The sequence below is a fragment of the Centrocercus urophasianus genome, unplaced genomic scaffold (assembly GCF_019232065.1).
Source record: "Centrocercus urophasianus isolate 14NV4802_14NV808 unplaced genomic scaffold, USGS_Curo_1.0 seq_20, whole genome shotgun sequence".
NCBI classification, from domain to species: domain Eukaryota; kingdom Metazoa; phylum Chordata; class Aves; order Galliformes; family Phasianidae; genus Centrocercus; species Centrocercus urophasianus.
The window spans coordinates 7,265,503-7,278,123 of NW_024884756.1; the positions used below are offsets into that span (position 1 = coordinate 7,265,503).

The 12,621-nt window shown below is 41.1% G+C and overlaps 1 protein-coding gene across 2 annotated transcripts in view; it reads right to left on the reverse strand.

Annotated features, from left to right (window-relative positions):
* The window catches only part of HIBCH (3-hydroxyisobutyryl-CoA hydrolase), a 37,910-nt gene that overhangs the window by 5,150 nt on the left and 20,139 nt on the right, over positions 1 to 12,621 (reverse strand). For both annotated transcript variants that reach the window (XM_042822659.1, XM_042822658.1), the window contains 6 exons: positions 9,892 to 10,037; positions 8,817 to 8,903; positions 7,113 to 7,171; positions 6,608 to 6,689; positions 1,905 to 2,024; positions 1,221 to 1,254 (listed from right to left, as the gene is read on the reverse strand). In XM_042822659.1, coding sequence (XP_042678593.1) covers positions 1,221 to 1,254; positions 1,905 to 2,024; positions 6,608 to 6,689; positions 7,113 to 7,171; positions 8,817 to 8,903; positions 9,892 to 10,037 — 528 coding nt within the window. The remainder of the gene's footprint in view (positions 1 to 1,220; positions 1,255 to 1,904; positions 2,025 to 6,607; positions 6,690 to 7,112; positions 7,172 to 8,816; positions 8,904 to 9,891; positions 10,038 to 12,621) is intronic.

Consider the following 12,621-nt stretch of genomic DNA (forward strand, 5'->3'; position numbering starts at 1 on the left):
AGATGGTTTAATGGCACTGTGAGTTACAAATCAGGAGTTGGTCTGGTGTTCATCCAACTCCCAGCCTTTGAGGTTTGTATCTTCCAAAATTACTTCATTTCAGCAGCTGTGAAAACCTACATGGTGAATTCAGAATATACTGTAGGAATATTCTCTCCTGAAGATACCATTATCCCCATTACACAATGAAAAGTACATACTTCTCAACGTGTGGTAAAATCCTAAAAGGAGTCTCTGTTAATGAGTGCTAAAGACTAATTAATACAAGAAGTTTGTCCTGTGTCGTGCAAACCTTTGAATCTCTCATCCCTAGGCTGTCTTTAATACAGCATTACTGACAAGAAATACTCAAACAAACGTTCGCTATGCAAGTAGATTTTAAAGACAAATATAAAGACTGAGGAGGAGGTGACAGTACATACTTGAGTGCATAACTGTGTGAAAACTAAAAGCCAGGTTCCCACCTCTTATTCCCAAAGTGTTACACAAATGTCTTGCACTGTAAGCTCCTTGGAGAAGAAAATGCTTTTGTTTTGTTTCATCTCGTGCTGAACAGTACATAAATAATTCCTGCAGTTTCTAACAGATGTGACATTGGGTTTGACAAACTGCACGTTGAATCAGCAGCAGAATCAAGGGCATCTGTCCCCTGAATGAACCTGCTGAACTGCTGCTCTGCTCTTACTGCTACCTATCTTGAACACTGCTGTAAAACGCTGAATTATTTAACAGACGTAATTTTATTGCAGTGAGACACCTTCACTGAGAGGAATTTTTGACACTGCCAAAAGTAATCTCTGTTCTAACTGTATTCTATGCAAATACTTGTTATTGACTTTCAGTCTTCCTTTCTTAAACCACACTAGAGCTGGCTGAGCCAGCTGTGTAGCAGCACTACCACTTGGCACAGAAGGGACCAGCTTAGCAATCACTAGTCCTGGCATTAAATATGCTTAGAACTTTCCCATTGCCCTCCTGAAACCTTCTCACAGCACTGTGTTAGTCAGTGGATACAAACCTTAAGGACAGTGAGATCACAGAGGAAACACTGTAGCTGTTAGTTTGTACCGAGAGAAACCTTTTGACCAAGCAGAGCCACAATAAAGCAAGCTGGCAAGAGTTCTTGGGCTGCTGCTGCATACACTTCTATTTCCAGAGGTTAACACAACAGTGAGGTGGTAGATTGCTCAGTTTGGGAAACCTTTGGCATGTGCACTTACCTGCTCGAACCCCTTCATAGAAGTCATGGCCTCTCTGAAAGACAAAGGACCAAGCTGTTAACAGGATAAACTACTGATCCCCTCTTTCCTTTTCCCACTTCTGTCTGTCACGCAAGTTCTCAGGATTCAGTTAATTTCCACTTGTACTATTATTTCCTAGTCATACTTTCTTCATTAAGAAGTTACAACATCTGCTTGAACACAGCCAGAACTCCTAACATCCATCCCTTATTAAGCAAGCAGCTTTCATCCACTGCAGCTCGTGGGTGTTCCTGAAAAGTTCTGTATGGTGAGTGTGCAGGACGAAGAGTTCCTCAGAGAGAAGCTCACCTTCAGGAATGTCTTCTGCACACTTAGAACACTGCAGTTAAAGGAATCCTGGAAATATCCAGTTCTTTTTGATGAAGAGAGAACTTAACATTTAAATCTCTAAGGACTCTATACTGGTAATGGAGCAACAATACCATTATCAGGTGAAGATACCAGCAGGCATCAAATGTATCAGAATTGGATACACCACATTCTCACATACATCTGATTCATTTAACAACACGCAAAAAAATGTTATCTTAAAGTAACATGCTGGAAATAAATGTGAGCCTTTGGTGTAACCTATGTAAAACTCGTCTCTGACAGATCTGCCCCAACCCTGGCTGCAGAAACAGCTGTCTGCTTCCTGCTTACCATGCACGCCTGGCTCAGTCTGTACTCCATTGTGAACACGTCTTGTAAACTCAAGGAAGCACCTTCTCTGAGTTGTCTGAGAGCCAGCTTCAGGGATGTAGGCGACATCTTATTGATAGTCTGGGGAAGACATGAACAATCATTTCCGTATTCTTCAACTTAGATGCATTTGAAAATCCTTCTTTCGCATTTCAAACTTTGTGGGATGGCACTCTTGCCTGAGCTCTCCTCTACAGGCTGCCCAGTCCTCCTGCTCCCTGCCACCATGCTGTCACCCTCAGTGAAGTGACCTGCACAGACTTTACACCAAAGTCTCTGGAAGCAGGCCAGAACCTCTGGAGGCCGAGAACTCTTCAGGTCCCATCACTTCTGATCCAACCACTGCCAGCTACAGAATCCAGCGCAGTTTGAAAGACGTTTCCTAACATATTTTTAGAGGTGGAGGCGACTGTTACAAGCAGTTATATTCTTTTTTGGAGGATATATTTATATATATACAGTCTGAATTGCTCTTAGATGTTACCGATGCTGCAGCTGATATTACTATGGTGTAACATTTAAGCTTTGTTTGATACAATAGCAAGGTAACACCGCCAAGGTTAGCCACAAACCTGGTATTTGTTTTATGACTATCTGTAATATAACAAGAAGAAAATCCTGGGGAGAGGGGAAATGGCACAAAAGATATCAAACCCAGGTCTGTACAGGCTTCTTGTATGGGATCAGCAGACAGTGCAGTAATTCAGCCCTACCCTGCTCTGCAGACAGAAAGCCTGGAAGTCTTCCTTCTTCTGACAGAGCTACAGGCTATAAATATTACGCAACAGACAGGATCTGCCTAAAGCATACAAACAAATGCTGTAAATCTGGCTCTCGTGACTATCCTTCAACTAACAGCGTGCCAGTAAACAGTAGAGGAGGTGGGGAGAAGGACAAAAATCTGGTTAATAAAACAGTACTTAGCTTCAAAGCTTTGAGGTCTGTTGAGGAAAGAAGCTACATTTTATGGTTGCTGATCTTCAGCTCATTAATCTAAACGTGCCTCCTTCTCCTGCAAACCCAACTAAAACCTCTTTATTATTCACAGTATAAAAGACATTTCCAGTCAATTAGGACATTTTTACCACTCTACTGAGAAGTGGCAGATGGAAGACTTGCCTCTTTGCATTATTTTCATTGCAGACATTAGACTCCTTACCCACAGACTGGAATGGCAGCTTTCCAGTCATCAACATCAACATTTTTTCTGGCTCTCAATTACTCTTCATCCCTCTCCAGACACCAGCTGATACAGCAGTGACCCACTTAGCCCAGTTAAGCTGGAAAACATGTGATTGCTGTACGAGCAGGGCGATGTGGAATTGAGACTTAAAAGCATTGGTTCTATTATTCTCCTTGATGCTGATGTTGACCATTTTTGAGAGAGAAAATAGTTAAGAAAGAACCAATCCTGGTAAAGCTAACAAGTAGCATCTTTTCAGCAGATAAAGAACCCAGCTATGCCTGTTTAGTTACATCATGATATAGGTCTCAGATGTGCAGCAACTCCTAACAGGACTCCTTTCTTCCCTTAATGCATGCCTGCTGGCTTTACCCTTGATCTGGGTCTTTCCTCCTTTGCTTGGTTTCAAGCTCTGTCTTCTATATCAGAATGTGTTTGCTCAGACCAAGCCAAGTGGTGTGCACAGGGCAACACATTGCTTCCCCAGATGAAATGAGGGGAAAAAAACTGAAAAGGGGAAGATTAACTTAACGAGTCATGTGCACACAGCACTGCCTATCTCAGCATATCAATGAGGCTGGAGGTGGAGGAGACACTGCTACAAATCAAGCTGAAGGAAGAGGAAGAAGGGAAGAAAATGGGTAGGTGGTAATGCAGAAAAATGAGTCAGTGTGTATCTATAAATAAGCCCTATGTACAAAGAGAAGGAGGGGACTGGTGCTTGGGAACAGACCTGAAAAGGAGACAGGATAGGCCGGCGTGGGAGAGCGAGTACAAAAATGCAAAGGAGTTGTCATACAAGTATCTGACATCTATGCTAGCATCTCTGAGACCATCTTGATTTCAGTGTTAACAAACCTGAAAGCTACAAAGCTGAATTTGCAACATATCTGAGTTCCAATAAGATACCAGCAAATTAAGATGACCAAATTAAGCGACCTGACTCAGTGGAGTCCCTTACAAGAAAAACAGCTGGAACACCTTTGTCTCCAAGGCCATTACAGTTTCTGACCTGAACATGAGCTGTTGAGGGTCCTTGAGAAGGCTTGCTATAAGTTAAAAGAAACAGAAACCCCAGAGGTCCAATGTATCACCTGTCTTGCAATAGGTGAAGACATTTATCACTCACGTTCTGAAATACCAAAGTGTTCCTTGGTCTGCACTGAACAATGACTCTGGATAAGCTCTGACAAAAGGAGCTCTAGGCAAAGCATTGCTGGAAAGCTACTTAGAGACTGATACATCACTTACTGGTCTGTAACAGTGCAAATGCTTCTTTTCTTGAAGTCGCTGCTACTAGGAAACCACCCAGCTTCATCCCTACCATCTATCTCACCCACCTACTGCACACTCATTTAGAGTTTCAGGGATTGGTGTCTACATCCCTGCAAGCCAGCTGCTGTCAGCACGGTGTCTGTTTGTCTGTTCCTTCTTACAGTCTCTGCAGTGTTCTGCGTGCTGCCCTGGAAGTCCTTCACTAACAATGAAGGTGATCAGTAGCTGAGCTGACCTGCCCCCCAAAAAGCTCTATAAAAGCACCGTGTGAAAAGGAACTCAAACGTGATGCTTTGCAGATTTTGATCCCATTTAGCACTTCTGTTTGGACTAAGTAAATATTTCACTGTGACTGGCTTAACAAGTTTACATGCTCCTTATTTGTGCAGTCTATTTTAGCATCAGACAGGTGGAAGCCCACCAAGCAGGCACATCTGGAAATAAAAAACAACAGTATTGTAGTGTGGACAGAAGAGGATACCAAGCTCACAGAGTACATGGATTACAGCAGAAGCAGAAATTCCACTTTATGAATGCTCAGAAGTATCTCTATATCCAAGGTGTGCATGTGCCAGTGAGTAATTCCAAACTAAGCTTTCAGTCGTGGCCTAGTCAATCAGCTTGCTAATGCATATCAAAAGAAATAGCAGGAAAAAAGAAACAAAATAGCCATTCCCATGCTGAATCATTCCTGGTCTCTGCATTTAACAGCAGAACGGCTGTTTCTGTACCTGGACACCAAAGAGAAACACAGCAGAGCACATCCACAAGGATCAGGTAAGTATTTAATTGTACAGAGGTTTCCTGCTTAGTACAGAGCACGTCAGAAATTTGTCTGAAGTTAACGTACTGCTCACGCTGCCAAGCCTCCTCCCTGCCAGAAAGTATCCTTTCTCAGCTCTCCGAGCGGACAGAAGCAATTCATGTTAACAAGATCTGATGTCTTACATGGAGCAAACATTGCTCTTCAGAGAACTGTTCAGGCGTGACAGCCATTCATTTATTAATCATATAACAGAAAAAAATCTGCTAGGAAGTCCTAAGAAATAAAACTAAGTATGCAACAAAATATCCAGAAATAAGTTTGATAGTTAACAGAATATGAATACAAGTGTTAGCTTCCTCTTTCATCCCATTTTGCTTTTGTAGTCTGCACCATAAGGGTGCAAAGTAATACCATGCTGCCTGGCACAAAGATATTTCCAAAATTCCCTTCTCACAAACTGAGAGTTTTGAGAGTTCCAACGGCAAGATATTAAATCTCTGATGAAGAACAAAAATGTATGTGTTACTTGGAGTAATTCCAGAACACACTGCTCCAGGACCGTCCTGAAAGCAGTGGGGACAGGATGCCTAATTCTAACAATATGACATTACAAAATTATTCTCCTGTCCAAACGACAGCCTGTAGATGATGGATATGTTTTGTTTTACTACGAATCAGGGCCCTGTAAGACATAATGATACCGTAAGAAGTAATGACAGTTTAAACAAAGCTTTTCCTGCTAAATGCTTGTATTCCATCCCGTTGTAAGTAGTATTTGAACATCCTGAAGACAAGACTTTCACAAAGCACCTACATACAGGTACGTAACAGGAGAAACAGAAAGCACAGAGATTACATGTGAGCTGCTTCTTGCTTTTGAGGCTTGCAGGAAGCTTGCACTAATACCACGTATTTTGTGACTAAGGACTATAGCAAGGGGCATTAAAGAAGATTAAAAACAACAACAACAAAAAACCTGAGATGAGAAATGGCGTGCTATTTGCCCGGATGAGATATCCGAAATGGAAGTAAATGAACAACATTGTGCTGGCACTGTTTTATTCCAACCCCTGGCAATAAAATGAGAAGCTGTAAAAGGAACCTTTGTTACCATCATCCCCTGATCGTGGGAAAAAAGGGAAAAGGGCATTTGTTTTTCACTAGATTGCACTTCTGTACAACACACAATGGCATTCACAGTTTGTCATTTCACATACGGATATTCCTGTCAGAGGAAAAGACTTACAATCCCACATAAGCACACACGAGAACTTGAGGATCACAGTCAGTGTCCTGCTGGTTATGATATGGAGTGTTGGGTTTTTTGTTCATTTCTGGTTCATTTTTGGTTGCATTACTAAGGCAGCTATCGACTGCTCAGCAGCAGGAAAGCACAGAACCAGCTTAAACCTCTAACAGAAATAACAGAGAAGGCATTACCTCTAGTTGCTTCATGGCAAAAGGAGAACCATCTTGCTTTAACTTTTGAACAATTTCTTCCATGCTCTTTGCTGAAAAAATACTAAAAGAAGAAGAAAATTAGTAAGTTAACTGTCTCATGTCTTCAGCCCTCCTCTCCCCTATGAAATGCTAGGAACAGAGAAATGAGAAACAGAAACAAACTTCTACCATGAACACGAATGTACCATGTAACATTTCCTTTCCAACTGAAAAATTATTCTCACAAAACTCCATCCACCTTCAAAACAAAACATGTATTTTAATGTGCTATGTTGCTTAAAAGAATGATGTATGATTCAGGCTACTATGTTCAAGTAGTAGTAGTCAATATTGTGAAGACTGAAATATTTAATGAGCTTCACATGAAGCACACCAAAAGCAAATATTTACATGGCATCTCTTTCACCTTATCTGCAGAACTTTGTTTCTGGATCTATCTTCATGCCTTCTACCCAAAAGAACAAAAGAGAAGATTTCTGGATACCTGTTAATCTTCTCCATATGCTCATCAAGGACAAACTCCTTTTCTTGGTCAATTTTGGTCTATTTAAAAAACAAACACATGTTTGATTTGGTTATTTCAGTTGTCTGGAAAGCCCACCAGTAGTGAAAAACATCAGAAATAGGGTAAGATAAATGAACACGTAATGCTTGTAAGCTGTTTTTAATGCATTTGTTTTACAGTGTGCACAATGATCTTCCTGCTTCATCTTGTGAGTGTCAGAGGTGTCATCACACTGCAGTGCTGGCTCTGAGCTGTGACATACACGTGTCTGACTGCATGGTCATCTTGCACATGGGTAACCATGGTTATCCTATGGATATGTTTCTGTCAAACGGACCAAGAAAGCCGATGTTGGTAAGTCTCCTCAAAAAACAGGGAATGTAGAAGGCAGGAAAAAGAGATGCCTGGTTTCCCATACAGACACGTATGGCTTTACACATTTAAAACAGAAAAGAGCAAAGCAGGAAAAAGGCACGCTTGGTTCTTCTCTCAGGCACCAAATGTCATCTTGTAAAGCAGCACACTGCAACGCAGAATCACTCCTCTTTCAGGGCTTTCAATTTAGCAAAATATTCAGTGCCACTGTGGAAATCAGCTTACCTACATTATTTTTCTATTTAATCTTCACTTATGAACGTAGTAATTCCAAAAGAGAAATAGGAGGAGCAGGCACTGCTCATTTTAAATCCAATCAACTGGGCAGCAATACTCAGGATGACTGATGAAAGGGAAACCCAGCTTGGCTCCAGAAGTTCCCTTCCTTTTGAAATAAACAGCCACTGGCTACACCATTGCCATGCCCACGGTGCCATGACGTTAACACAAATGCCAATTACACGTTAGCAGTCTTCTTCAATTTGCCTCCAAAAATGATGGGTTTGTCCACTGGGAAAACAGCACATTTTTCTCCCTGAAAATGTTGTTTTAGAGCTCTCAAATGCTTTCAAGAGAAAATATCAGCACTCTGCTAATAAATATCCTACAAACAAGTGCTGTACTCATTTAGACTTTTAATTGTTTCAAGGTGACGCACATGTAAAATATTTGAATAATTAATGGACAACTTAAGTTCAGGCTTCAAACCCCGTCTGCAGATGGTCTGTATCACAGGAATGCTAAAATTCACATCAAATGCATAAAGGTAGCACAATTCTTCAGGCCAGCAAATACAAAACACCCACTTCCAAGCAAGCAGCCTAGCATTGCACATCTGGCCCTGTGACTCCTGCAGCCTTTGGAGAACAACCATGGTTCTTCCCATTATGTCTGTACTTGTCTCATTTGAGGATAACTCCCTAGCCTGTACTTGCCATCACGTTTTGCTACTGGCTACATATTTTGCCTTCTGCAAAGTATGCTAAAAATCAAATAACAGAAAAAAATAAGCAGCAATGTTTTTTCTGCATCATCATGCTACCAGCTGGGAACCCATTTATACACACTGAAAGAGAAAGTTCGCTGACCACAGTAGGAATTTCCAGGATACAAAATGAATAAAAAGGGAAAAGGCAGACATTTTCTGTGGGTGTTTGTGCTACAAAGTATTATTTCATAGAGTACAAGGAGTTCAGAAACCTATTATCTTGTCACCATAGAACAAATAACCAGTAGCACAAAAAGGAATTTGTACTTACATACACTTAAGTAACATTTCTACTTGATTTCAGTAACTAATTGGATTACCTGCATGTGGTAGGAGTTCAGCAAGTCTGCAATATTTTCTTTTGAAGGAGATTTCAATGCTATCAGGTCTTTCTCTAAGTCAGGTAGCTATGGAGAATAAGAATTAAGAGTAAGGAAAACAGAATGTACTTTCTGAATTACTACTGCTATGACAATAGTACAATACAGTGTAACTATGTGTGTGTATTACATACACATCTGTAACTGTGCAGCTATCACGAAAAATAAAAATAAATAGTAATAATAAGAATAAAAAAGCACACAATCTTTTGGCCAAGTCTTAAAGAAGTGGCGTTCACTTTTCAGAAGTGCTGATGCTAGGTTGGGGTATGTCTGCAGTGATCAGCAGAAAGCCCTGTTCCCGGTGCTGCAGCTGGGGCAGGCGAAGCCATCCTGAGAGCAGGAAGCCTGGCAACCACACAGTGCTCCAAGTGCTATCTGCCAGCCTGCATCTCTAGCCAGCTCCAGCGGTGCAGTCACACTGACAGTCATTGGTCTTGTCTTGGCAAAAGAGAATCAGATGCCTTTTCTCCTACACTTACAACCACTTGAAGTACGGGAACATGATGACCGACTTTATCAAATATGCTAATTTTTGCATTTTCTTACAGCCACTTACAGGATATTATTAAGGAGACTGATAAGGAACACATTAATTGGCTGTTATCTAAATTAGCGACTCTGCAGCTGTGTAAATAACCTCTTGTTTCAGATACCGTTGTCTAGATTGCGTCCAGAAAGCGAACAACTGATATGATATAGTAAGACAAGACGAAGGCATATGGTACCACTTTTGAAGTGACCAAGTTATGCTCAGTAAATCATGCCCTTAAACAGCAGAATCGTGGTGACAGCAGCATTTGCTCCCTCTTCAAGCAAAGCTGTCACAAGCCGGCAAGCACTGCAGTGACACCTGAGAGTCCCTTACAGTTCCCATTCACAGAGCAGGGCCAGCTACAGTGAGTGTAGCTCTGCACGTGCTCAAGTTGCTCAGTGCACATCGGTGTGCTGAGCCACTCCAACTTGTTAAGGCGGCGCCAGGCTGAGCCCTGGTGAGCTCCACTTGGCAGCTTACCTTTTCTGATTCTACAAAATGCGTGGCGATGCCGGCTTTTAGCACATCTCTTCCTTTCAGCCTGAATCCTGTCAGTGCGAGGAGATAGCCGATCTTTCCTGAAAGCCTTGGCAAGAAATAACCTCCACCTACATCAGGGAAAAGGCCTGTAATAAACAGAACAAAACAAAGAAGAAAATGAGGGGAGAAGACCTTGTCCCAGACGTGCACGTAACTCAGCGCGCATTTCTGCTTGTCTCACTTCCATCTCTAACTTGGGCACAGCTCTCGTGTCACAACTTCTCTCTGACTTATATTTCTCTATCATCTGAACCCTTCCCAAAAGCAAACTCTTGAATACCTTCCAAATTGCATCATTTCTACTGGCACATACCTTACAGATGTGCCAGACAACTGTCTTCATTCTATTTGCAGCTCTTCTAAAACACTCACTGTCTTGTTGGCAGCCTTTCAGAGCCCTAAGCTCTATTATCTCTATTTCATCACCTACGTTCTTTCTCGTCTGCAGTCACTTTATGAATAGGCTACTCTGCCTTGTCCTTCCTCAGTTTGAGACATGTTGATGCAAAGACCGCCATTCCATTTTATATTTCTATTCATCTGTCTCCTCTTGGATTCCCTACTATTGCAAAAAAACCTCCTTCATTTCAAAATGAAAATGCTCTCACAAATCCATTGCAAAGTCAGTTGCATCATTCTCCCTATCCATCAGGGCTGTAAAAACCTTTCCTTTTCTGCAATTAAATACCGATGCCTTAGCATCAGTACTGAAGCATTACTCTCCCTGTGGTCCCATGAATTTCCTCAAGGTTTCGAAGGAAAACCCATCTTCGTGATTTATAGGGCCCTTCCCATATGTGGGAAGGTTAATTCTAAATAAACTATAAAGCTGATTGATTCCAGTCACTTTAGAGGTGAGTGAAACTAAACAAAACGAAGATCTCTTTAATTAGAGCAGTATGTACAAGCAGGGTTAGTTAAGAGTGCAGCTAATCCACTTAAACCTGCTCAGATGCTTAAGAGCAGTCCACTGCAGCCTCTGCTGTACCCCATGCAAGGATCCCATCTTCCTTTCCTCTTCAGATTTTACTCCTCTTGTCCCTGTAGCATTTCCCTTAGTTCTCTCAATACTGCTTCCCGGATCCCTATTTGAAAAGAAAATGAACGTGCACTGGGCAGGCCAGGCCAGAAGCCCATGTCTGTGACATCGACCTTACGAGCAACTTGAGCTCTGACACAGATGCTACGACACACCTCACCTTTTCTTGCAGCTGCAGTTGGAGTTTTGTTTGTAAATGAGTTGTAGAAAGTTATAGAACGGTTAGATATCCGAGAACATGCTGGTACTCCAGCAGCACCTTACAGCCCATTTCTGACAATATACTTTCATCTCTTGTTCTTTCATGGGTAGGTTTGTCCACACCCTCCCACATTTAAACTGCAATCCAGCATTATCTCTATCAGCAGGAAACGCCTACCATCTACAACTTTTATTTTTATTTTCCAAATGGCATATAAATGTCATTTTCTGTTTATGGTGGTGTGTAAGTAACTGTGAAAATGTAGCAGCTCAATGAGCACTGTTTTCATTTCACCAAAAAGGTACAATGTCTTCTGAAAGTAACACACAAACAATTCCACTAATACAGTCTCTCAGCAGCCAGACATTTTAAACATACACCACAAAGATCAAAACAGCTAAGCCCTTAAATCCAAACAGATTTCAGTGGTTTTACTTTAATTGATCCTAAAAGGGTTTTAATTACTTTCCCTCGTAAGCAAGATCTAAGCTTTTACTTTATGCATCTTCATGGTCTATTTTTGCTTAAATAAGTCCCTGTATTCACAGAAAATGTATGTAAAGTAAATCATCTTTCTTAGCATGAGACTACGTGCATATTTACCTTTGAAGAAGAAAATGAAGGTGTCTTTATTATTAGAATAATTTTATATGCAAAAGAACTACACTGTTAGTCTTCTTTAAGCAATCTTTGTAAACTCTGCTGCTAAGCAGGGAGGTGGGAATTAGACACAAAGAATTAACAAGCATCCAGAAGGCAGGCAGTAATACATTCTATGTGGATAGTTTGATGCTACCAGTATTGCCTTCAAGGGGAGCATGAGTGATCTCACATGAAGGTTCACTGTGATCTGACTTTTCTTGAAGCCTATCCCTCTCTTTACGTAGTTCAGGAACATAAAATTTTCCATCATACATCTCAAAGTTGACAAAGCTTTTGTAGGGTCAAACATCAGAAAATGAAAGTTATAGGATGCTACTTAAAAGGAACAACGTAACAGTGATCTTGTCCATAATCTGTACACAGCTTTAATGGACCTCACAGCAATAGTCCACAAGAAAAAGGAGAATGTCAACATTTGTTTCATTAACAGTGCAGATCAGGTGGTTTGTCTCATGCTGAGCTCCAACTGTAATAAGGGTTAACTCATTTGCACTGGGATCTTCTGACTTTATCTGCTTACACGTTATGGCAAATCCTTTGTTCCTCACATCTATTTCTATTTTTAACAAATTGCATCCTGATAGTTTTTGTCAAGCTAGACAGTAGAGCCTGCTTTAAGAACCTCAGTGACCAACAAAATTGAGACAAGTTCTTATCGACTTAAAAGAAAAAATACTTTCAGAACGTGGTCATTTCCAGCTCCTGTATAAAATACTTACAATACAGCCGTTAGTTTCACTCAACTGCATCTCATCCTAATTACATG